The following is a 25,594-nucleotide window of genomic DNA, read 5'->3' as shown; positions in this document are numbered from 1 at the left end:
GATGGGGCACGTAGAATATTTATTTTCCCTGTTTGAGTAAAAACATAATATGGACGTGTCATCGTGAGCAAGACCAGCTTTATTAGATAGCCGTTGTGTTCTAATGAAGAAAATCTTGATTAAAAACATTTTAATATTTTAGAATTCCAACAATAAATAAATTACTTTCTCAGTCACTGGGTTCACTCATTGTAAATACATAGGCCTGCAAAATTAAAATTGCTCAGTACATGTCTCGAGAGGTGTATGTTTACCTTACTGACTCTGATAGGAGAATATATAAATATAATCCCTGCATAGTAAAAATCATAATTTACGTATAAAGTATAAATCAGGAAACCAACTGTCATCAGCTTCAATTGGTCTTAACCATTCTTCAATGTTTTCACCAGATCAAAATAAAAGATGAATATCTCGGAAGTATCAATTTGCTAAAGGAGGACATCTATAATGAACCACTTCTGATCGGAGTATTTCCTGATTATAACACCGCCCTTACATCATCTGACTTGAGGGTGCATCCTAAATAGCACCCTATTCTCTATATGCTGCACTACTTGTGACCAGAGCCCTATGGGCCCGGATTTTAAAAAAGAAGAAAAAAGTAGTGCACACTATATAGCAAATAGTGTACCATTTAGGACGTAAGAGGGTAAAAGCAGGAGTCCCTAACAGTGCATTTGTAAAACAGTCAGCTTGTAACAGAGCACAGTCACTTCATGACACATCACCATGATCATCAACAAAGAGGGCATTCATTCTTCCTCAACAAGACTTTAGGTCATTATTCTTCTTCTTCGCCATACGAGATCTCCAACTCAAGGAGAGAGAGTCTGTCCAAGTTTTGGTGTGCAGTGAAGTCACAGTCCCGAATGTTGAAAAGCGTACGTATTTACAGGCAATAAAATTGTTTTTTTTTGCGGTTTCGATATAACTACCTAAAAGAGAGAGCAAAAAACTATTTAGTTTCAACATGTGCACTCTGTTCATGGAACTCATAACTTAGTTATAACATAGTTAGGCCTTCATAACATACATGGGACTCATAACTTAGTTATAACATAGTTAGGTAGGCCTTCATAACATACAGTGGCAAGAAGAAGTGTGTGAACCCTTTGAAATTACCTGTAATTTCTCAAACATTGGTCATCAAATTTGATCTGATCATCTAAGTCACAACAATAGACAAACAGTCTGCTTAAACTAATAACACAAATGGTGTTTTTCTTGTCTATATTGAATACATCATTTAAATAATCACAGTGTAGGTTGGATACAGTATTTGAACCCCCCGAGGCTAATGACTTCTCCAAAAGATAAAACTGGAGTCAGCTAACCTGGAGTCCAATCAATGAGACGAGATTGGAGATGTTGGTTAGAGCTGCCTTGCCCTATAAAAAAACACTCACAAAATGTGAGTTTTCTATTCACAAGAAGCATTGCCTGATGTGACCCATGTCTCGAACAAAAGAGATCTCAGAAGACCTCAGATGAAGAATTGTTGACCTGCATAAAGCTGGAAAGGGTTACACAAGTATCTCTAAAAGCCTTGATGATCATCAGTCCACAGTAAAACAAGATGTCTATAAATGGAGAAAGTTCAGCACTGTTGCTACTCTCCCTAGGAGTGGCTGTTCTGCAAAGATGACTGTAAGAGCAGAGTGCAGAATGCTCAATGAGGTTAAGAAGAATCCTAGAGTGTCAGCTAAAGACTTACAGAAATCTCTGGAACATGCTAACATCTCTGTTGACGAGTCTACGATACATAAAACACTAAACAAGAATGGTGTTGATGGGAGGACACCACGGAAGAAGCCACTGCTGTCCAATAAAAACAAGTTTGCATAATTGCACCTGGATGTTCCACAGCGGTACTGGAAATATATTCTGTGGACAGATGAAACTACAGTTGAGTTGTTTGGAAGGAAACACACCACACTTATGTGTGGAGAACAAAAAGCACACCAACATCAAAACCTCATCCCAACTGTAAAGTCTGGTGGAGGGAGCATCACGGTTTGGGGCTGCTTTGCTGCCTCAGGGCCTGGACAGCTTGCTATCATCAACGGAAAAATGAATTCCCAAGTTTATCAAGACATTTTGCAGGAGAACGTAAGGCTATCTGTCCGCCAATTGAAGCTCAACAGAAGTTGGGTGATGCAACAGGACAACGACCCAAAACACAGAAGTAGATCAACAACAGAATGGCTTCAACAGAAGAAAATACGCCTTCTGGAGTGGCCCAGTCAGAGTCCTGACCTCAACCCGATTGAGATGCTGTGGCATGACCTCAAGAGAGCAGTTCACACCAGAAATCATTATTGCTGAACAATTTTGTAAAGAGGAATGGTCCAAAATTCCTCCTGACCGTTGTGCAGGTCTGATCCACAACTACAGAAAACGTTTGGTTGAGGTTATTACTGCCAAAGGAGGGTCAACCAGTTATTAAATCCAAGGGTTCACATTCTTTTTCCAACCTGCACTGTGAATGTTTACACGGTGTTTTCAATGAAGACATGAAAACATAGAATTGTTTGTGTGTTATTAGTTTAAGCAGACTGTGTTTGTCTGTTGTTGTGACCTAGATGAAGATCAGATCACATTTTATGACTAATTTATGCAGAAATCCAGGTATTTCCAAAGGGTTCACATACTTTTACTTGCCATTGTACATAGTTCAGTAGGACTTCATAACTGACCCAATGGGGACACTACAACAACGGAGCCTTATATAGAGACAGACTGTGGCACCCTATTGAGTCCATAATGGCATCCTATTCCCTATAGTGTCCTATGGGCCCTGGTCAAAAGTAGTGTACTGGAAAGGGAATAGGGTGCCATATGGGTTGTTTTAGTGGTGAGCTCTTACCTATCAGTGTGGCGATCAACAGCCTTCCTTTATATTTAACCACCCAAGGAAACGGAGATGTCAGACAGCCTGGAGCAGCTCGGTGTGCCCATCTTCTGAGCCCTCTGGTACAACTCATTGTCTCCAAAATAGCGAGCTCGATACAGCAGGCCCTCCTCTGGAACACAACAACAAAGTACAATGGCTCAGTCCCCAATATTTCCCAGAAGTCTGCGCTCCCTGTCGTGGATTTAAAAGCATATGATTGTTGTAAGCATTGTCTGGAGTGAGTTTCCACTATCGTTAAATCCATGCAAGAAAGTGAGCAAGTGGACACCTTGGGAGAAGGGAGCAGAACTGTGATGTAGTCTAAGACAAACGCCTACTTGGGCATCCAGTACAATACAAGTTAAATAAGATAACAGGAAGTACAATACAAGTTCAATAAGATAACAGGAAGTACAATTCAAGTTCAATAAGATAACAGGAAGTACAATACAAGTTCAATAAGATAACAGGAAGTACAATAGAGAGGCTGCTGAAAAGAGGATCCTAATTCCTTTGGATTTTGCCCAGACAACCAATCATCTGAATGATGTGTTGTAAAACTGTTGTGTGTCTTTCCCCCTGCCATGGAAACAGCGGTGGCTGGCACTTTAAAATAGGAGGACAGGCTGATTGTAATGACTGGAACAGAATAAATGGAATTGTACCATTCCTAGGGTCAGAGAAAATCCTTGAGAATGTTGAGAATGAGGACGGAATCACGGAATCCAGACATTAAAATGGAATCCAACAATGTATTGAACTTATTAAGGAATCAAGTATATTAATTAAAAATTAAGTTTATCATAAGACATGAACAGAATGAATCAGTGATTGTTATTTCCTGCAACTTTCTGAAGAGCCAATGAGAATTCCCCGTCTGTATGTGTGGTGTGTCGCCGTTAGCGATGCTGCTAATGAATGGTCTTTCTGGACATGGGAAAGCCTTTCCTTATCCAAAATCCTCCTCACATTAAATGTCATCTAGGAAGCAGGCTACCTGGCAGAACCATATGAGGATGATTATTGTGGCTGTTGATTACTGGAATTAAAATGGTAACTACACCCAAACATTATCAACATTATCCCAGACCTAAAGTGTTCTCCTGATGTGGTTTAAGCATTGTTGTGGACTTAAGTGATAGAGAGCAAAAACATGAAACTGTAGGAAATTGAAACCTGGGAAAACAAAATGGCAAAACAAATATATATATATTTTTAGGTCCCTACATTCCATTCACTATTTCAGCCATTATTATGAGCCGTCCTCCCATCACCAGCCTCCTCTGCATGTGAAGTAGTGCTATTTCTTCACAGAGGATATCGCTTTCTGGTACTGTGTTATCCATGTTACGTTACAGCAAACAGGACACAACCGGTAAAGGTCAGATCAGAACACCTGAAGCCTCCTAACTAAACCATTAAAACACTCCTCCAGGACACATTCATTTTAAAGTAGCCAGCCACGTGGAATTGACCGCAGGGCTCTCCAGAGGGTGGTACGGTCTGCACAACGCATCACAGGGGGCAAACTACCTGCCCTCCAGGACTCCTACACCACCCGATGTCACAGGAAGGCCATAAAAATCATCCAGGACAATAACCACCCGAGCCACAGCCTGTTCACCCCGCTACCATCCAGAAGGAGAGGTCAGTACAGGTGCATCAATGCTGGGACCGAGAGACTGAATAACAGCTTCTGTCTCGAGGCCATCAGACTGTTAACCAGCCGTCACTAACACAGAGAGACTGAATAACAGCTTCTGTCTCGAGGCCATCAGACTGTTAACCAGCCGTCACTAACACAGAGAGACTGAATAACAGCTTCTGTCTCGAGGCCATCAGACTGTTAACCAGCCGTCACTAACACAGAGAGACTGAATAACAGCTTCTGTCTCGAGGCCATCAGACTGTTAAACAGCCGTCACTAACACAGAGAGACTGAATAACAGCTTCTATCTCAAGGCCATCAGACTGTTAACCAGCCATCACTAACACAGAGACTGAATAACAGCTTCTATCTCGAGGCCATCAGACTGTTAAACAGCCGTCACTAACACAGAGAGACTGAATAACAGCTTCTATCTCAAGGCCATCAGACTGTTAACCAGCCGTCACTAACACAGAGAGACTGAATAACAGCTTCTATCTCGAGGCCATCAGACTGTTAAACAGCCGTCACTAACACAGAGAGACTGAATAACAGCTTCTATCTCGAGGCCATTAGACTGTTAACCAGCCGTCACTAACACAGAGAGACTGAATAACAGCTTCTGTCTCGAGGCCATCAGACTGTTAACCAGCCGTCACTAACACAGAGAGACTGAATAACAGCTTCTATCTCGAGGCCATCAGACTGTTAACCAGCCGTCACTAACACAGAGAGGCTGAATAACAGCTTCTATCTCGAGGCCATCAGACTGTTAACCAGCCGTCACTAACACAGAGAGGCTGAATAACAGCTTCTATCTCAAGGCCATCAGACTGTTAACCAGCCGTCACTAACACAGTGAGGCTGCTGCCCTACTACACACAGACTTGAAATCACTGGCCACTTTAATAATGGAACACTAGTCACTTTATGTTGACATATTTTGCATGACTCGTCTCATTTGTACATACTGTATTCTATCCTAGTCTACGTCGCTCTGACATGACTCGTCTCATTTGTACATACTGTATTCTATCCTAGTCTACGTCGCTCTGACATGGCTCGTCTCATTTGTACATACTGTATTCTATCCTAGTCTACGTCGCTCTGACATGGCTCGTCTCATTTGTACATACTGTATTCTATCCTAGTCTACGTGGCTCTGACATGGCTCGTCTCATTTGTACATACTGTATTCTATACTAGTCTACGTCGCTCTGACATGACTCGTCTCATTTGTACATACTGTATTCTATCCTAGTCTACGTCGCTCTGACATGACTCGTCTCATTTGTACATACTGTATTCTATCCTAGTCTACGTCGCTCTGACATGACTCGTCTCATTTGTACATACTGTATTCTATCCTAGTCTACGTCGCTCTGACATGACTCGTCTCATTTGTACATACTGTATTCTACCCTAGTCTACGTCGCTCTGACATGACTCGTCTCATTTGTACATACTGTATTCTATCCTAGTCTACGTCCCTCTGACATGACTCGTCTCATTTGTACATACTGTATTCTATCCTAGTCTACGTCGCTCTGACATGACTCGTCTCATTTGTACATACTGTATTCTATCCTAGTCTACGTCGCTCTGACATGACTCGTCTCATTTGTACATACTGTATTCTATCCTAGTCTACGTCGCTCTGACATGGCTCGTCTCATTTGTACATACTGTATTCTATCCTAGTCTACGTCGCTCTGACATGACTCGTCTCATTTGTACATACTGTATTCTATCCTAGTCTACGTCGCTCTGACATGACTCGTCTCATTTGTACATACTGTATTCTATCCTAGTCTACGTCGCTCTGACATGACTCGTCTCATTTGTACATACTGTATTCTATCCTAGTCTACGTCGCTCTGACATGACTCGTCTCATTTGTACATACTGTATTCTATCCTAGTCTACGTCGCTCTGACATGACTCGTCTCATTTGTACATACTGTATTCTATACTAGTCTACGTCGCTCTGACATGACTCGTCTCATTTGTACATACTGTATTCTATCCTAGTCTACGTCGCTCTGACATGACTCGTCTCATTTGTACATACTGTATTCTATCCTAGTCTACGTCGCTCTGACATGACTCGTCTCATTTGTACATACTGTATTCTATCCTAGTCTACATGACTCGTCTCATTTGACATGATTCTATCTAGTCTACGTCTGACATGACTCGTCTCATTTGTACATACTGTATTCTATCCTAGTCTACGTCGCTCTGACATGACTCGTCTCATTTGTACATACTGTATTCTATCCTAGTCTACGTCGCTCTGACATGACTCGTCTCATTTGTACATACTGTATTCTATCCTAGTCTACGTCGCTCTGACATGACTCGTCTCATTTGTACATACTGTATTCTATCCTAGTCTATCCTGTGACTATTTGTACATACTGTATTCTATCCTAGTCTACGTCGCTCTGACATGACTCGTCTCATTTGTACATACTGTATTCTATCCTAGTCTACGTCGCTCTGACATGACTCGTCTCATTTGTACATACTGTATTCTATCCTAGTCTACGTCGCTCTGACATGACTCGTCTCATTTGTACATACTGTATTCTATCCTAGTCTACGTCGCTCTGACATGACTGACATGACTCGTCTCATTTGTACATACTGTATTCTATCCTAGTCTACGTCGCTCTGACATGACTCGTCTCATTTGTACATACTGTATTCTATCCTAGTCTACGTCGCTCTGACATGACTCGTCTCATTTGTACATACTGTATTCTATCCTAGTCTACGTCGCTCTGACATGACTCGTCTCATTTGTACATACTGTATTCTATCCTAGTCTACGTCGCTCTGACATGACTCGTCTCATTTGTACATACTGTATTCTATCCTAGTCTACGTCGCTCTGACATGACTCGTCTCATTTGTACATACTGTATTCTATCCTAGTCTACGTCGCTCTGACATGGCTTGTCTCATTTGTACATACTGTATTCTATCCTAGTCTACGTCGCTCTGACATGACTCGTCTCATTTGTACATACTGTATTCTATCCTAGTCTACGTCGCTCTGACATGGCTTGTCTCATTTGTACATACTGTATTCTATCCTAGTCTACGTCGCTCTGACATGGCCCGTCCATATATTTATATATTCTTCATTCCTTTACTTTAGATGTGTGTGTATTGTTAGATATTACTGCACTGTTAGAAACACAAGCATTTCACTAAATCCGCAATAACATCTGCTAAACACGTGTACGTGACCAATAACATCTGCTAAACACGTGTACGTGACCAATAACATCTGCTAAACACGTGTACGTGACCAATAACATCTGCTAAACACGTGTACGTGACCAATAACATCTGCTAAACATGTGTAAGAAACATACTGCTTGTTAAGAAAAATAACATCTGCTTCCAGCAGCTGTGTCTAAGAGTATGGTGCTGGGGTTGTGGGTTCGATTCCCACACGGATCAACATACTGAATTAGGTGTCAAGTCCACGTTGACCGTTCTGGAAGTGTCTGCTAAATGACCATGTTATTCTCACACTACAAAGCTAAACGTACTCTGTTGTTTCTGACTTGCTTCCAGCAGCTGTAGTTCAAGAGTATGGTGCTGGGGTTGTGGGTTCGATTCTACACGGAGACAGTCCACGTTGACCGTTCTGGAAGTGTCTGCTAAATGACCATGTTATTCTCACACTACAAAGTATGGTGCTGGGGTTGTGGGTTCGATTCCCACACGGATCAACATACTGAATTAGGTGTCACAGTCCACGTTGACCGTTCTGGAAGTGTCTGCTAAATGACCATGTTATTCTCACACTACAAAGTGAATGTACTCTGTTGTTTCTGCTTCCAGCAGCTGTAGTTCTAAGAGTATGGTGCTGGGGTTGTGGGTTCGATTCCCACACGGATCAACATACTGAATTAGGTGTCACAGTCCACGTTGACCGTTCTGGAAGTGTCTGCTAAATGACCATGTTATTCTCACACTACAAAGTGAACGTACTCTGTTGTTTCTGCTTCCAGCAGCTGTGGCTCTAAGAGTATGGTGCTGGGGTTGTGGGTTCGATTCCCACACGGATCAACATACTGAATTAGGTGTCACAGTCCACGTTGACCGTTCTGGAAGTGTCGGCTAAATGACCATGTTATTCTCACACTACAAAGTGAACGTACTCTGTTGTTTCTGCTTCCAGCAGCTGTAGTTCTAAGAGTATGGTGCTGGGGTTGTGGGTTCGATTCCCACACGGATCAACATACTGAATTAGGTGTCACAGTCCACGTTGACCGTTCTGGAAGTGTCTGCTAAATGACCATGTTATTCTCACACTACAAAGTGAACGTACTCTGTTGTTTCTGCTTCCAGCAGCTGTAGTTCTAAGAGTATGGTGCTGGGGTTGTGGGTTCGATTCCCACACGGATCAACATACTGAATTAGGTGTCACAGTCCACGTTGACCGTTCTGGAAGTGTCTGCTAAATGACCATGTTATTCTCACACTACAAAGTGAATGTACTCTGTTGTTTCTGCTTCCAGCAGCTGTAGTTCTAAGAGTATGGTGCTGGGGTTGTGGGTTCGATTCCCACACGGATCAACATACTGAATTAGGTGTCACAGTCCACGTTGACCGTTCTGGAAGTGTCTGCTAAATGACCATGTTATTCTCACACTACAAAGTGAACGTACTCTGTTGTTTCTGCTTCCAGCAGCTGTGGCTCTAAGAGTATGGTGCTGGGGTTGTGGGTTCGATTCCCACACGGATCAACATACTGAATTAGGTGTCACAGTCCACGTTGACCGTTCTGGAAGTGTCTGCTAAATGACCATGTTATTCTCACACTACAAAGTGAACGTACTCTGTTGTTTCTGCTTCCAGCAGCTGTAGTTCTAAGAGTATGGTGCTGGGGTTGTGGGTTCGATTCCCACACGGATCAACATACTGAATTAGGTGTCACAGTCCACGTTGACCGTTCTGGAAGTGTCTGCTAAATGACCATGTTATTCTCACACTACAAAGTGAATGTACTCTGTTGTTTCTGCTTCCAGCAGCTGTAGTTCTAAGAGTATGGTGCTGGGGTTGTGGGTTCGATTCCCACACGGATCAACATACTGAATTAGGTGTCACAGTCCACGTTGACCGTTCTGGAAGTGTCTGCTAAATGACCATGTTATTCTCACACTACAAAGTGAACGTACTGTTGTTTCTCCTTCCAGCAGCTGTGGCTCTAAGAGTTTCTGCTTCCAGCAGCTGTGGCTCTAAGAGTATGGTGCTGGGGTTGTGGGTTCGATTCCCACACGGATTAACATACTGAATTAGGTGTCACTGTCCACGTTGACCGTTCTGGAAGTGTCTGCTAAATGACCATGTTATTCTCACACTACAAAGTGAATGTACTCTGTTGTTTCTGCTTCCAGCAGCTGTGGCTCTAAGAGTATGGTGCTGGGGTTGTGGGTTCGATTCCCACACGGATCAACATACTGAATTAGGTGTCACAGTCCACGTTGACCGTTCTGGAAGTGTCGGCTAAATGACCATGTTATTCTCACACTACAAAGTGAACGTACTCTGTTGTTTCTGCTTCCAGCAGCTGTAGTTCTAAGAGTATGGTGCTGGGGTTGTGGGTTCGATTCCCACACGGATCAACATACTGAATTAGGTGTCACTGTCCACGTTGACCGTTCTGGAAGTGTCTGCTAAATGACCATGTTATTCTCACACTACAAAGTGAACGTACTCTGTTGTTTCTGCTTCCAGCAGCTGTAGTTCTAAGAGTATGGTGCTGGGGTTGTGGGTTCGATTCCCACACGGATCAACATACTGAATTAGGTGTCACAGTCCACGTTGACCGTTCTGGAAGTGTCTGCTAAATGACCATGTTATTCTCACACTACAAAGTGAACGTACTCTGTTGTTTCTGCTTCCAGCAGCTGTAGTTCTAAGAGTATGGTGCTGGGGTTGTGGGTTCGATTCCCACACGGATCAACATACTGAATTAGGTGTCACAGTCCACGTTGACCATTCTGGAAGTGTCTGCTAAATGACCATGTTATTCTCACACTACAAAGTGAACGTACTCTGTTGTTTCTGCTTCCAGCAGCTGTAGTTCTAAGAGTATGGTGCTGGGGTTGTGGGTTCGATTCCCACACGGATCAACATACTGAATTAGGTGTCACAGTCCACGTTGACCGTTCTGGAAGTGTCTGCTAAATGACCATGTTATTCTCACACTACAAAGTAAACGTACTCTGTTGTTTCTGCTTCCAGCAGCTGTAGTTCTAAGAGTATGGTGCTGGGGTTGTGGGTTCGATTCCCACACGGATCAACATACTGAATTAGGTGTCACAGTCCACGTTGACCGTTCTGGAAGTGTCTGCTAAATGACCATGTTATTCTCACACTACAAAGTGAATGTACTCTGTTGTTTCTGCTTCCAGCAGCTGTAGTTCTAAGAGTATGGTGCTGGGGTTGTGGGTTCTAAGATTCCCCCACACGGATCAACATACTGAATTAGGTGTCACAGTCCACGTTGACCGTTCTGGAAGTGTCTGCTAAATGACCATGTTATTCTCACACTACAAAGTGAACGTACTCTGTTGTTTCTGCTTCCAGCAGCTGTAGTTCTAAGAGTATGGTGCTGGGGTTGTGGGTTCGATTCCCACACGGATCAACATACTGAATTAGGTGTCACAGTCCACGTTGACCGTTCTGGAAGTGTCTGCTAAATGACCATGTTATTCTCACACTACAAAGTGAATGTACTCTGTTGTTTCTGCTTCCAGCAGCTGTAGTTCTAAGAGTATGGTGCTGGGGTTGTGGGTTCGATTCCCACACGGATCAACATACTGAATTAGGTGTCACAGTCCACGTTGACCGTTCTGGAAGTGTCTGCTAAATGACCATGTTATTCTCACACTACAAAGTGAACGTAGTTGTTTCTGCTTCCAGCAGCTGTGGCTCTAAGAGTATGGTGCTGGGGTTGTGGGTTCGATTCCCACACGGATCAACATACTGAATTAGGTGTCACTGTCCACGTTGACCGTTCTGGAAGTGTCTGCTAAATGACCATGTTATTCTCACACTACAAAGTGAATGTACTCTGTTGTTTCTGCTTCCAGCAGCTGTAGTTCTAAGAGTATGGTGCTGGGGTTGTGGGTTCGATTCCCACACGGATCAACATACTGAATTAGGTGTCACAGTCCACGTTGACCGTTCTGGAAGTGTCTGCTAAATGACCATGTTATTCTCACACTACAAAGTGAACGTACTCTGTTGTTTCTCCTTCCAGCAGTTGTTTCTGAGGTTGGAGATGTAGTCATCCTCCACACTCCTCTCCACAGTCTTCAGATTCAGTCCGTTGTACTCCCTGGAGAAGTGGTCTCCCACATAGTAGGGCACCCTCAAGGTCTCCGTGTACCTCTTGTGGGTGTGTCCAATAGACCTGAATTTGATGGAGATAGAAACAGAGACAGCGAGACAGAGAAAGAGACACCAGACAGAGAGACAGAGAAATACAGACAGACAGCAAGAGATACAGACAGAGACAGCAAGACAGAGAGAGATACAGAGAAAGACAGAGAAAGAGAGAGATACAGAGAAAGACAGAGAAAGAGAGAGATACAGAGAGACAGAGAAAGAGAGAGATACAGAGAGACAGAGAAAGAGAGAGATAAAGAGAGAGAGAGATACAGAGAAACAGAGAAAGAGAGAGATACAGAGAGACAGAGAAAGAGAGAGATACAGAGAGACAGAGAAAGAGAGAGATAAAGAGAGAGAGAGATACAGAGAAAGAGAGAGAGAGATACAGAGAAAGACAGAAAGAGAGAGAGAGATACAGAGAAAGACAGAAAGAGAGAGAGAGATAGAGAGAGACAGAGTAAAGAGATACAGAGAAACAGAGAAACAGAGAGACAGAAAGAGAGAGAAAGACAGAGATACAGAGAGACAGAGAAAGACAGAAAGAGAGAGATAGAGAGAGAGATACAGAGACAGACAGAAAGAGAGAGAGAGAGAGAGAGATACAGAGAAAGACACAGAGAAAGAGAGAGAGAGAGAGAGAGAGAGAGAGAGAGAGAGAGAGAGATACAGAGAAAGACACAGAGAAAGACAGAGAGTGATACAGAGAGACAGAAAGACAGAGAGAGAGCAGTGAGTGAATTTTTATTTTAGTTTTATTTAACTAGGCAAGTCAGTTAAGAACAAATTCTTATTTATATTGACAGCCGACCAGGGAACAGTGGGTTAACTGCCTTGTTCAGGGGCAGAATGACAGAATGACAGATTTTTTTTTTTTTTTTTTACCTTGTCAGCTCGGGGAATCGATCTTGCAACCTTTCAGTTACTGGCCCAACGCTCTAACCACTAGGCTACCTGCTGGTTACTGGCCCAACGCTCTAACCACTAGGCTACCTGCTGGTTACTGGCCCAACGCTCTAACCACTAGGCTACCTGCTGGTTACTGGCCCAACGCTCTAACCACTAGGCTACCTGCTGGTTACTGGCCCAACGCTCTAACCACTAGGCTACCTGCTGGTTACTGGCCCAACGCTCTAACCACTAGGCTACCTGCTGGTTACTGGCCCAACGCGCTAACCACTAGGCTACCTGCTGGTTACTGGCCCAACGCTCTAACCACTAGGCTACCTGCTGGTTACTGGCCCAACGCTCTAACCACTAGGCTACCTGCTGGTTACTGGCCCAACGCTCTAACCACTAGGCTACCTGCTGGTTACTGGCCCAACGCTCTAACCACTAGGCTACCTGCTGGTTACTGGCCCAACGCTCTAACCACTAGGCTACCTGCTGGTTACTGGCCCAACGCTCTAACCACTAGGCTACCTGCTGGTTACTGGCCCAACGCTCTAACCACTAGGCTACCTGCTGGTTACTGGCCCAACGCTCTAACCACTAGGCTACCTGCTGGTTACTGGCCCAACGCTCTAACCACTAGGCAACCTGCTGGTTACTGGCCCAACGCTCTAACCACTAGGCTACCTGCTGGTTACTGGCCCAACGCTCTAACCACTAGGCTACCTGCTGGTTACTGGCCCAACGCTCTAACCACTAGGCTACCTGCTGGTTACTGGCCCAACGCTCTAACCACTAGGCTACCTGCTGGTTACTGGCCCAACGCTCTAACCACTAGGCTACCTGCTGGTTACTGGCCCAACGCTCTAACCACTAGGCTACCTGCTGGTTACTGGCCCAACGCTCTAACCACTAGGCTACCTGCTGGTTACTGGCCCAACGCTCTAACCACTAGGCTACCTGCTGGTTACTGGCCCAACGCTCTAACCACTAGGCTACCTGCTAGTTACTGGCCCAATGCTCTAACCACTAGGCTACCTGCTAGTTACTGGCCCAACGCTCTAACCACTAGGCTACCTGCTAGTTAATGACCTAATGCTCTAACCACTAGGCTACCTGCTAGTTAATGGCCTAATGCTCTAACCACTAGGCTACATGCCATCCCAGTGAAGCAGCTTCACATGATCCAACCCACCAACACCAATCCCTTCAACTACTCTCTGACACGATCACTATAGTCTCCCACACGACAGTAGCAGTGGTGATAACAGACAGACAGAGGAGTAGGGTATTGGTGGTGATAGCCTGGTGGTTAGGTGCGCAGGGCCAGTAACCAAAAGGTTGCTGGATCGAATCCCGGAGTTGACATGGTAAAAATCTGTCGTTCTGCCCCTGAGCAAGACAGTTAACCCACTGTTCCCCGGGCGCCGATGACGTGGATGTTGATTAAGGTAGCTCCCCCGCACCTCTCTGATTCAGAGGGGTTGGGTTAAATAAGGATGACACATCTCAGTTGAATACATTCAGTTGTACAACTGACGAGGGATCACACTTTCCCTTATTGCACAAGTTGACTGCAGGTATTCATTTAAAAAGTAGCTACAAATATTCACATGAAATGACAAATAAATAGTTTTGACGGTATTGAAAAACCATACCGTGGCTTTTTCCAAATACCCTGGTATACTGCCCAAGCCTGCCAGCAATCACCGGGCCTTAACCACGGGCCAGCCATCACCGGGCCTTAACCACGGGCCAGCCATCACCGGGCCTTAACCACGGGCCAGCCATCACCGGGCCTTAACCACGGGCCAGCCATCACCGGGCCTTAACCACGGGCCAGCCATCACCGGGCCTTAACCACGGGCCAGCCATCACCGGGCCTTAACCACGGGCCAGCCATCACCGGGCCTTAACCACGGGCCAGCCATCACCGGGCCTTAACCACGGGCCAGCCATCACCGGGCCTTAACCACGGGCCAGCCATCACCGGGCCTTAACCACGGGCCAGCCATCACCGGGCCTTAACCACGGGCCAGCCATCACCGGGCCTTAACCACGGGCCAAAGAGCCCCTGTGACGACTACTTTCCCCTAAAGTCAATCTATGACCTGTGACCTCCCTAAAGACTACCAGGCGGTGTCCCAAATGGCACCCTCGTCCCTATTTAGTGTCCTACCATTGAACAGAGCCTATAGGGATAATGCACTATATAGGGAATAGCAGGATAACATAGCAACTGGAGGATAATCCGTCCCATCAAAGACAGTTCAGCATTTTGTAATACAAGGAAAGAAGACTCATCAAATGATTGCATTATTCTGGGGGAAGTTGTGTAATAATTCAGCATAGTCACATGTATGACTATAGGAGTTTAAGACCGCACAGCTAGGGTTGCAAAACTCTGGTAAATTTTCCAAAATTCCAGATTTCCATTAATCCTGGTTGGAACATTCCCAAAAATCTCTCTCATCGTCACTCAATGCCTAGGTTTACCTCCACTGTACTCACATCCTGCCATACCCTCGTCTGTACATTATGCCTTGAATCTATTCTTCCACGCTCAGAAATCTGCTCCTTTTACTCTGTTCTGAACGCACTAGATGACCAGTTCTTACAGCTTTTAGCCATACCCTTATCCTACTCCTCCTCTGTTCCTCTGGTGATGTAGAGGTTAACCCAGGCCCTGCAGCCCCCAGCACCACTCCCATTCCCCAGGCGCTCTCATTTGTTGACTTCTGTAACCGTAAAAACCTTGGTTTCATGCATGTTAACATCAGAAGCCTCCTCCCCAAGTTTGTTTTATTCACTGCTTTAGCACACTCTGCCAACCTGGATGTTCTAGCCATGTCTCAATCCTGGCTTAGGAAGACCACCAAAACCCCTGAAATTTCCATCCCTAACTATAACACTTTCCGACAAGATAGAACTGCCAAAGGGGGCGGTGTTGCAATCTACTGCAGAGGTAGCCTGCAGAGTTCTGTCTTACTATCCAGGTCTGTGCCCAAAACGAATCGAGCTTCTAAAAATCCACCTTTCCAGAAACAAGTCTCTCACCGTTGCCGCTTGTTACAGACCCCCCTCAGCCCCCAGCTGTGCCCTGGACACCATATGTGAATTGATTGCCCCAGTCTATCTTCTGAGTTCGTACTGTTAGGTGACCTAAATTGGGATATGCTTAACACCCCGGCCATCCTATGATCTAAACTAGATGCCCTCAATCTCACACAAATTATCAAGGAACCTACCGGGTACAACCCTAAATCCATAATCATGGGCACCCTCTTAGATATCATCCTGACCAGCAGGTAACCTATGATGAAAATTCGCAGGCCTCATCTTTTTAAGTGGGAGAACTTGCACAATTGGTGGCCGACTAAATACTTTTTTGCCCCACTGTATATCTCACTGGTCACCCCCAAAGCCAACACCTCCTTTGGCCGCCTTTCCTTCCAGTTCTCTGCTGCCAATGACTGGAACGAATTGCAGAAATTACTGAAGCTGGAGACTTATAGCTCCCTCTCTAAATGTAAGCATCAGCTGTCAGAGCAGCTCACCGATCACTGTACTTGTACACAGCCAATCTGTAAATAGCACACCCAACTACCTCATCCCCATATTGTTATTTATCTTCTTGCTCTTTTGCACCCCAGTATCTCTACTTGAACGTCATCTGCAAATCGATCACTCCAGTGTTGATGCTAAATTGTAATTATTTTGCCTCTATGGCCTACTTATTGCCTTACCTCTCTAATCTTCTACATTTGCACACACTGTATATAGATTTTATCTATTGTGTTATTGACTGTACGTTTGTTTATCCCATGTGTAACTCTGTTTTTGTTTTTGTCGCACTGCTTTGCTTTATCTTGGGCAGGTCGCAGTTGTAAATGAGAACTTGTTATCAACTGACCTACCTGGTTATATAAAAGGTGAAATAAATAAAGACCAGGCTACTCCATGAGGTGATTATCCAAGTGTGTGTGTGGGGGGGGGTCATGGGTTAGACTCACGGCCTGAAGCTGAGGCTGTAGGGGGCGGCGGCGACCATCATCTGACTGAGAGCTGACACAACCACTAGGATGACTATGGGCAGCAGCTGGACAAAGAGCGCAAAGCCTCCCTGAAAATCACAACACACAGGTTAGTTAGACAACAACAACCTGACATGGTAAACTATACAGGTTAGTTAGACAACAACAACCTGACATGGTAAACTATACAGGTTAGTTAGACAACAACAACAACCTGACATGGTAAACTATACAGGTTAGTTAGACAACAACAACAACCTGACATGGTAAACTATACAGGTTAGTTAGACAACAACAACAACCTGACATGGTAAACTATACAGGTTAGTTAGACAACAACAACAACCTGACATGGTAAACTATACAGGTTAGTTAGACAACAACAACAACCTGACATGGTAAACTATACAGGTTAGTTAGACAACAACAACCTGACATGGTAAACTATACAGGTTAGTTAGACAACAACAACCTGACATGGTAAACTATACAGGTTAGTTAGACAACAACAACCTGACATGGTAAACTATACAGGTTAGTTAGACAACAACAACCTGACATGGTAAACAACCTGATAAACTAGGTTAGTTAGACAACAACAACCTGACATGGTAAACTATACAGGTTAGTTAGACAACAACAACCTGACATGGTAAACTATACAGGTTAGTTAGACAACAACAACAACCTGACATGGTAAACTATACAGGTTAGTTAGACAACAACAACAACCTGACATGGTAAACTATACAGGTTAGTTAGACAACAACAACAACCTGACATGGTAAACTATACAGGTTAGTTAGACAACAACAACAACCTGACATGGTAAACTATACAGGTTAGTTAGACAACAACAACAACCTGACATGGTAAACTATACAGGTTAGTTAGACAACAACAACAACCTGACATGGTAAACTATACAGGTTAGTTAGACAACAACAACAACCTGACATGGTAAACTATACAGGTTAGTTAGACAACAACAACAACCTGACATGGTAAACTATACAGGTTAGTTAGACAACAACAACAACCTGACATGGTAAACTATACAGGTTAGTTAGACAACAACAACCTGACATGGTAAACTATACAGGTTAGTTAGACAACAACAACCTGACATGGTAAACTATACAGGTTAGTTAGACAACAACAACCTGACATGGTAAACTATACAGGTTAGTTAGACAACAACAACAATGGTAAACTATACTGACATGGTAAACTATACAGGTTAGTTAGACAACAACAACAACCTGACATGGTAAACTATACAGGTTAGTTAGACAACAACAACAACCTGACATGGTAAACTATACAGGTTAGTTAGACAACAACAACAACCTGACATGGTAAACTATACAGGTTAGTTAGACAACAACAACCTGACATGGTAAACTATACAGGTTAGTTAGACAACAACAACCTGACATGGTAAACTATACAGGTTAGTTAGACAACAACAACAACCTGACATGGTAAACTATACAGGTTAGTTAGACAACAACAACAACCTGACATGGTAAACTATACAGGTTAGTTAGACAACAACAACAACCTGACATGGTAAACTATACAGGTTAGTTAGACAACAACAACAACCTGACATGGTAAACTATACAGGTTAGTTAGACAACAACAACAACCTGACATGGTAAACTATACAGGTTAGTTAGACAACAACAACCTGACATGGTAAACTATACAGGTTAGTTAGACAACAACAACAACTGACATGGTAAACTATACAGGTTAGTTAGACAACAACAACCTGACATGGTAAACTATACAGGTTAGTTAGACAACAACAACCTGACATGGTAAACTATACAGGTTAGTTAGACAACAACAACCTGACATGGTAAACTATACAGGTTAGTTAGACAACAACAACAACCTGACATGGTAAACTATACAGGTTAGTTAGACAACAACAACAACCTGACATGGTAAACTATACAGGTTAGTTAGACAACAACCTGACATGGTAAACTATACAGGTTAGTTAGACAACAACAACAACCTGACATGGTAAACTATACAGGTTAGTTAGACAACAACAACAACCTGACATGGTAAACTATACAGGTTAGTTAGACAACAACCTGACATGGTAAACTATACAGGTTAGTTAGACAACAACAACAACCTGACATGGTAAACTATACAGGTTAGTTAGACAACAACAACAACCTGACATGGTAAACTATACAGGTTAGTTAGACAACAACAACCTGACATGGTAAACTATACAGGTTAGTTAGACAACAACAACAACCTGACATGGTAAACTATACAGGTTAGTTAGACAACAACAACAACCTGACATGGTAAACTATACAGGTTAGTTAGACAACAACAACAACCTGACATGGTAAACTATACAGGTTAGTTAGACAACAACAACAACCTGACATGGTAAACTATACAGGTTAGTTAGACAACAACAACCTGACATGGTAAACTATACAGGTTAGTTAGACAACAACAACAACCTGACATGGTAAACTATACAGGTTAGTTAGACAACAACAACAACCTGACATGGTAAACTATACAGGTTAGTTAGACAACAACAACCTGACATGGTAAACTATACAGGTTAGTTAGACAACAACAACAACCTGACATGGTAAACTATACAGGTTAGTTAGACAACAACAACAACCTGACATGGTAAACTATACAGGTTAGTTAGACAACAACAACCTGACATGGTAAACTATACAGGTTAGTTAGACAACAACAACAACCTGACATGGTAAACTATACAGGTTAGTTAGACAACAACAACCTGACATGGTAAACTATACAGGTTAGTTAGACAACAACCTGACATGGTAAACTATACAGGTTAGTTAGACAACAACAACCTGACATGGTAAACTATACAGGTTAGTTAGACAACAACAACCTGACATGGTAAACTATACAGGTTAGTTAGACAACAACAACAACCTGACATGGTAAACTATACAGGTTAGTTAGACAACAACAACAACCTGACATGGTAAACTATACAGGTTAGTTAGACAACAACAACAACAACCTGACATGGTAAACTATACAGGTTAGTTAGACAACAACAACCTGACATGGTAAACTATACAGGTTAGTTAGACAACAACAACCTGACATGGTAAACTATACAGGTTAGTTAGACAACAACAACCTGACATGGTAAACTATACAGGTTAGTTAGACAACAACAACCTGACATGGTAAACTATACAGGTTAGTTAGACAACAACAACCTGACATGGTAAACTATACAGGTTAGTTAGACAACAACAACCTGACATGGTAAACTATACAGGTTAGTTAGACAACAACAACCTGACATGGTAAACTATACAGGTTAGTTAGACAACAACAACCTGACATGGTAAACTATACAGGTTAGTTAGACAACAACAACCTGACATGGTAAACTATACAGGTTAGTTAGACAACAACAACCTGACATGGTAAACTATACAGGTTAGTTAGACAACAACAACCTGACATGGTAAACTATACAGGTTAGTTAGACAACAACAACCTGACATGGTAAACTATACAGGTTAGTTAGACAACAACAACCTGACATGGTAAACTATACAGGTTAGTTAGACAACAACAACCTGACATGGTAAACTATACAGGTTAGTTAGACAACAACAACCTGACATGGTAAACTATACAGGTTAGTTAGACAACAACAACCTGACATGGTAAACTATACAGGTTAGTTAGACAACAACAACCTGACATGGTAAACTATACAGGTTAGTTAGACAACAACAACCTGACATGGTAAACTATACAGGTTAGTTAGACAACAACAACCTGACATGGTAAACTATACAGGTTAGTTAGACAACAACCTGACATGGTAAACTATACAGGTTAGTTAGACAACAACAACCTGACATGGTAAACTATACAGGTTAGTTAGACAACAACAACAACAATGACAAGCTGACATAGTAAACTATACAGGTTGGTTAGAGTTAACTGGTAACACTGCAAAATCAACTACTGACCTTAAGCCTTGCAATCCACTTTGCACAGGCTAATTTCACACACACTAGATGTACAAAAGTATATGGACACACTTTCAAATGAGTGAATTTGGCTATTTCAGCCACACCCGTTGCTGACAGGTATACAAAACTGAGCACGCCGCCATGCAATCTCCATAGACAAACATTTGTAGTAGAACGGCCTTACTGAAGAGCTCAGTGACTTTCAATATGGCACTGTCATAAGATGCCACCTCTCCAACAAGTCAGTTAATCAAATGTCTGCCCTGCTAGAGCTGGCCCGGGCAACTAAGTGTTGTTATGGTGAAGTGGAAACGTCTAGGAGCAACAACGGCTCAGCCGTGAAGTGGTAGGCCACACAAGCTCCCAGAACAGGACCGCCGAGCGATGTAGCCCATAGAGCATAAAAATGGTCTGTCCTCGGTTGCAACACTCACTACAGAGTTCAAAACTGCCTCTGGAAGCAACGTCAGCACAATAACTGTTTGTCAGGAGCTTCATGAAATGGACTTCCATGGCCGAGCAGCTACACACAAACCTAAGATCACCATGTGCAATGCCAAGTGTCGGCTGGAAAGGTGTAAAGCTCACCGCCATTGGGCTCTGGAGCAGTGGAAACACGTTCTCACACTTCACCTTCTGGCAGTCCGTCAGACGAATCTGGTGTTGGCAGATGCCAGGAGAACGCTACCTGCCCCAATGCATAGTGCCAACTGTAAAGTTTGGTGGAGGAGGAATAATGGTTTGGGGCCGTTTTTCATGGTTCGGGCTAGGCCCCTTAGTTCCAGTGAAGGGAAATCTTAACGCTACAGCATACAATGACATTTAAGACGAGTCTGTGCTTCCAACTTTTTGTGTACAGGGTAAACTGTTGCCACAGTGAGGTCCATACAGAAATTGTTTGTCGAGATCGGTGTGGAAGTGGAACTTGACTGGCCTGCACTGAGCCCTGACCTCAACTCCATCAAAAACCATTGGGATGAATTGGAACGCCGACTGCGAGCCAGACCTCATCACACAACATCAGTGTCAGACCTCACTAATGCTGTTGTGGCTGAATGCAAGCAAGTCCCCACAACAATGTTCCAACATCTAGTGGAAAGCCTTCCCAGAAGAGTGGAGGCTGTTATAGCAGCAAAGGGGGGGGACCAACTCCATATTAATGCCCATGATTTTGGAATGAGATGTTGGACAAGCAGGTGTCCACATACTTTTGATCACGTAGTGTAACAATACAGTTCTACCCAAGTAGATCTCAGTTTGCAGGCAGTGCAAAAACAACAAGGACTCCCCCTGCTGTACAGCAGCAGTACATTAGAAAGCTATTAGAAAATGCCTAAATGTATCTACTTAATGACCTGAACTGGAAAAAGTGCAATCACGAAAATAATAAACCCACTGTCATACCTCTCTCTGTTGTCCCCGTTGTCCCGCTGGTCTCTGATGCCCATTTCTGTATACATGAACGTTGCCTTGAGAAGCAAAACAGACGACCAATAGATAAAGCATTAGCAGTGGAGGTGGCAGTAAAATATCTAGATGTAATGGTTTCTAGTGACTGTGTGTGTGTGTGTGTGTGTGTGTGTGTGTGTGTGTGTGTGTGTGTGTGTGTGTGTGTGTGTGTGTGTGTGTGTGTGTGTGTGTGTGTGTGTGTGTGTTGACATGCGTTGTGTGTTTGTGTGTGTGTTGACATGCGTTGTGTGTGTGTGTGTGTGTGTGTGTGTGTTGACATGCGTTGTGTGTGTGTGTTGACATGCGTCGTGTGTGTGTGTGTGTGTGTTGACATGCGTTGTGTGTGTGTGTGTGTGTGTGTGTGTGTGTGTGTGTGTGTGTGTGTCACTCACTTGCTGGAAAACCCCCTCCGAAGAACATATTGAAGAGGTCCTCGGGTGAAATATCGGCCTGGAAGTCGCCGTTGGTCTGGCCCTGTCTTGACGGATGTCTCTTCTCCTCACCACACTGGTCATACTGTTTCCTCTTGTCAGCATTACTCAAACAGGCGTAGGCATTTCCAATAGCTGGGGGAAAACAAACACCTTTTTGGGTACCTTCAAATGACATTAAATGATATACAATTCATTGGACCGGTTTCCTGGATACAGATCAGACTAGAAAGCATTCTCAGTTTAAGACCTTGTAGTCCACTAGGTTTAATCTGTGTCCGCCAAACCGGATCCTTTGAATGGTTATCACACTCAAACAGTTAAGAAAATAAGTATGGTTTTGGGGGCGTACCTTTAAACGCCTCAGTGGCACCCGGTGCGTGGTTTTTGTCGGGATGGAATTTCAACGCTAATTTTCGATATGACTTCTTGAGATCATCTTCGGACGCATCTTTCTTCACTCCAAGAATCTCATAGAAGTCTTTACACTGTTTTATTCTGGAAACAAAGAAGAAGACAACTATATAAAGACAAAAACACTAAATTGTTTCAAGATATTTTCATGTTCTGATAAGGAAGATTCATTGTGGAAAGTGGGAGTTAAACAGATGTTTGATGTTAATGTTTTAGAAGCCTTGACGCAGTTTCAATATAACATGCCATTTAGCAGATGCTTTTATGAACAAATATATATATGGTCCCAGCTCAGCAGGAACGTTGGGCGGCAGGTAGCCTAACGGGTAAGAGCGTTGGGTGAAAAATCTGTTTGAATCCAGCGACCTTTCACATTTAACTCCCAACAACTGTTCTCCGGGCAGGGATGGAAACCCCTCGCACCTCTCTGATTCAGAGGGGTTGGGTTAAAGTAACCCCTCGCACCTCTCTGATTCAGAGGGGTTGGGTTAAAGCAACCCCTCGCACCTCTCTGATTCAGAGGGGTTGGGTTAAAGTAACCCCTCGCACCTCTCTGATTCAGAGACCCCTCGCACCTCTCTGATTCAGAGGGGTTGGGTTAAAGTAACCCCTCGCACCTCTCTGATTCAGAGGGGTTGGGTTAAAGTAACCCCTCGCACCTCTCTGATTCAGAGGGGTTGGGTTAAAGTAACCCCTCGCACCTCTCTGATTCAGAGGGGTTGGGTTAAAGTAACCCCTGGATTCAGAGGGGTTGGGTTAAAGTACCTCTCTGATTCAGAGACCCTCGCACCTCTCTGATTCAGAGGGGTTGATTCAGAGATTCAGGGGGTTGGGTTAAAGTAACCCCTCGCACCTCTCTGATTCAGAGACCCCTCGCACCTCTCTGATTCAGAGGGTTGGGTTAAAGTAACCCCTCGCACCTGATTCAGAGACCCCTCCTCTCTGATTCAGAGGGGTTGGGTTAAAGTAACCCTCTCGCACCTCTCTGATTCAGAGGGGTTGTTGGCACCTCTCTGATTCAGAGGGGTTGGGTTAAAGTAACCCCTCGCACCTCTCTGATTCAGAGACCCCTCGCACCTCTCTGATTCAGAGGGGTTGGGTTAAAGTAACCCCTCGTACCTCTCTGATTCAGAGGGGTTGGGTTAAAGTAACCCCTCGGCACCTCTCTGATTCAGAGACCCCTCGCACCTCTCTGATTCAGAGGGGTTGGGTTAAAGTAACCCCTCGTACCTCTCTGATTCAGAGGGGTTGGGTTAAAGTAACCCCTCGCACCTCTCTGATTCAGAGACCCCTCGCACCTCTCTGATTCAGAGGGGTTGGGTTAAAGTAACCCCTCGTACCTCTCTGATTCAGAGGGGTTGGGTTAAATGAGGGGAGACACATTTTGGTTGAATGTAGTCAGTTGTGCACCTGACTAAGTATCCTTTTCCTTCACTTTCCTTGCAATTATATTTTATATGATAATAATTGCAATGATACTAAATTCCATGTGTCCTACTTCTTGACAGCATCCAGTTGATCTGAGGTGTAGGATTTGGCTGTCTGTGAGGCCTTCTCTCCTTGGTCTTCCTCCCCAGGTCTTCGCTGCCTTGGCCCAGTGCCATCACTGGTTCCTGACTGGTTGTCATGACCAGGGGTGAAACCATTTTTTGCAATCAAGTCCAGCAGTGCTGGAAATACAGATAGAGAGAAACATTTAGAGGAACATTAGAGTATCGTAGTTTCCCCCCAGAAACGTCTCCACTGAGCAGGCCCATTGGGGCAAATCTCTGATGACATCTCCCTCTTGTACAGTCAGAAGCACACGGAGTGACTTATTCGAAGTAAACAGCGTTAAAGACCGCTAGCTATCCAGCTACACCGTTTGTATTTAACTAGCAACATGAGATTGGGTGCAACTGAATGTACTGACTACATAACTAGCGTTAGGTAGCTCGCTAATATAACCAGCAGAATTAAACGGACTTGTGTATACTATAACAGTGACAATGCAAAATCCAGACAGATTATATGTTTTATATGAAAACTCGGCGATAATTAGCTAGCTGTAGCAGTGAGATGGGTAACGTATTTTCGTAACTATAGAGGGCCCTCAATTTCCCAAGAAAAAATATAGCCTGGATGCTAGCTGACATTCATGTCGCTTCTCTTACCTCTCGCCTTATCCGTCGGAAAAAGTTTCTGTGCCTTTTCTAGAAATCTAACAGCCTTCTCTGCTTGATTATTTGTTAATGCAGCACTTGCAATGTCAATGCAACGCTCTGCTTCGTCCCTGTTTACTTCCATTGCGGGACGCAGCTTGAGGTAAATAAAAAAAATAATGCTATAATAGCCGTTGTAGGGCGCTTTCTAATGACGCCACGCAGTAAGTAGGGACG

The 25,594-nt window shown here is 43.7% G+C and overlaps 1 protein-coding gene across 1 annotated transcript; it reads right to left on the bottom strand.

Annotated features, from left to right (window-relative positions):
* LOC118381331 (dnaJ homolog subfamily B member 12-like) lies at nt 1-25,594 on the bottom strand. Its single transcript, XM_052500369.1, has 9 exons — nt 25,370-25,594; nt 24,715-24,886; nt 23,155-23,300; nt 22,764-22,937; nt 22,327-22,391; nt 16,868-16,977; nt 11,816-11,988; nt 2,870-3,026; nt 1-938 (listed from the first exon to the last, which is right to left on the bottom strand). Exons 1-8 carry the CDS (start codon nt 25,500-25,502, stop codon nt 2,905-2,907), a joined length of 1,095 nt encoding a protein of 364 aa, XP_052356329.1. The 5' UTR covers nt 25,503-25,594; the 3' UTR covers nt 1-938; nt 2,870-2,904.

This window comes from Oncorhynchus keta, unplaced genomic scaffold (genome assembly GCF_023373465.1).
Source record: "Oncorhynchus keta strain PuntledgeMale-10-30-2019 unplaced genomic scaffold, Oket_V2 Un_contig_10364_pilon_pilon, whole genome shotgun sequence".
Lineage (NCBI taxonomy): Eukaryota > Metazoa > Chordata > Actinopteri > Salmoniformes > Salmonidae > Oncorhynchus > Oncorhynchus keta.
This window is presented reverse-complemented; position numbering and strand designations above follow the sequence as displayed.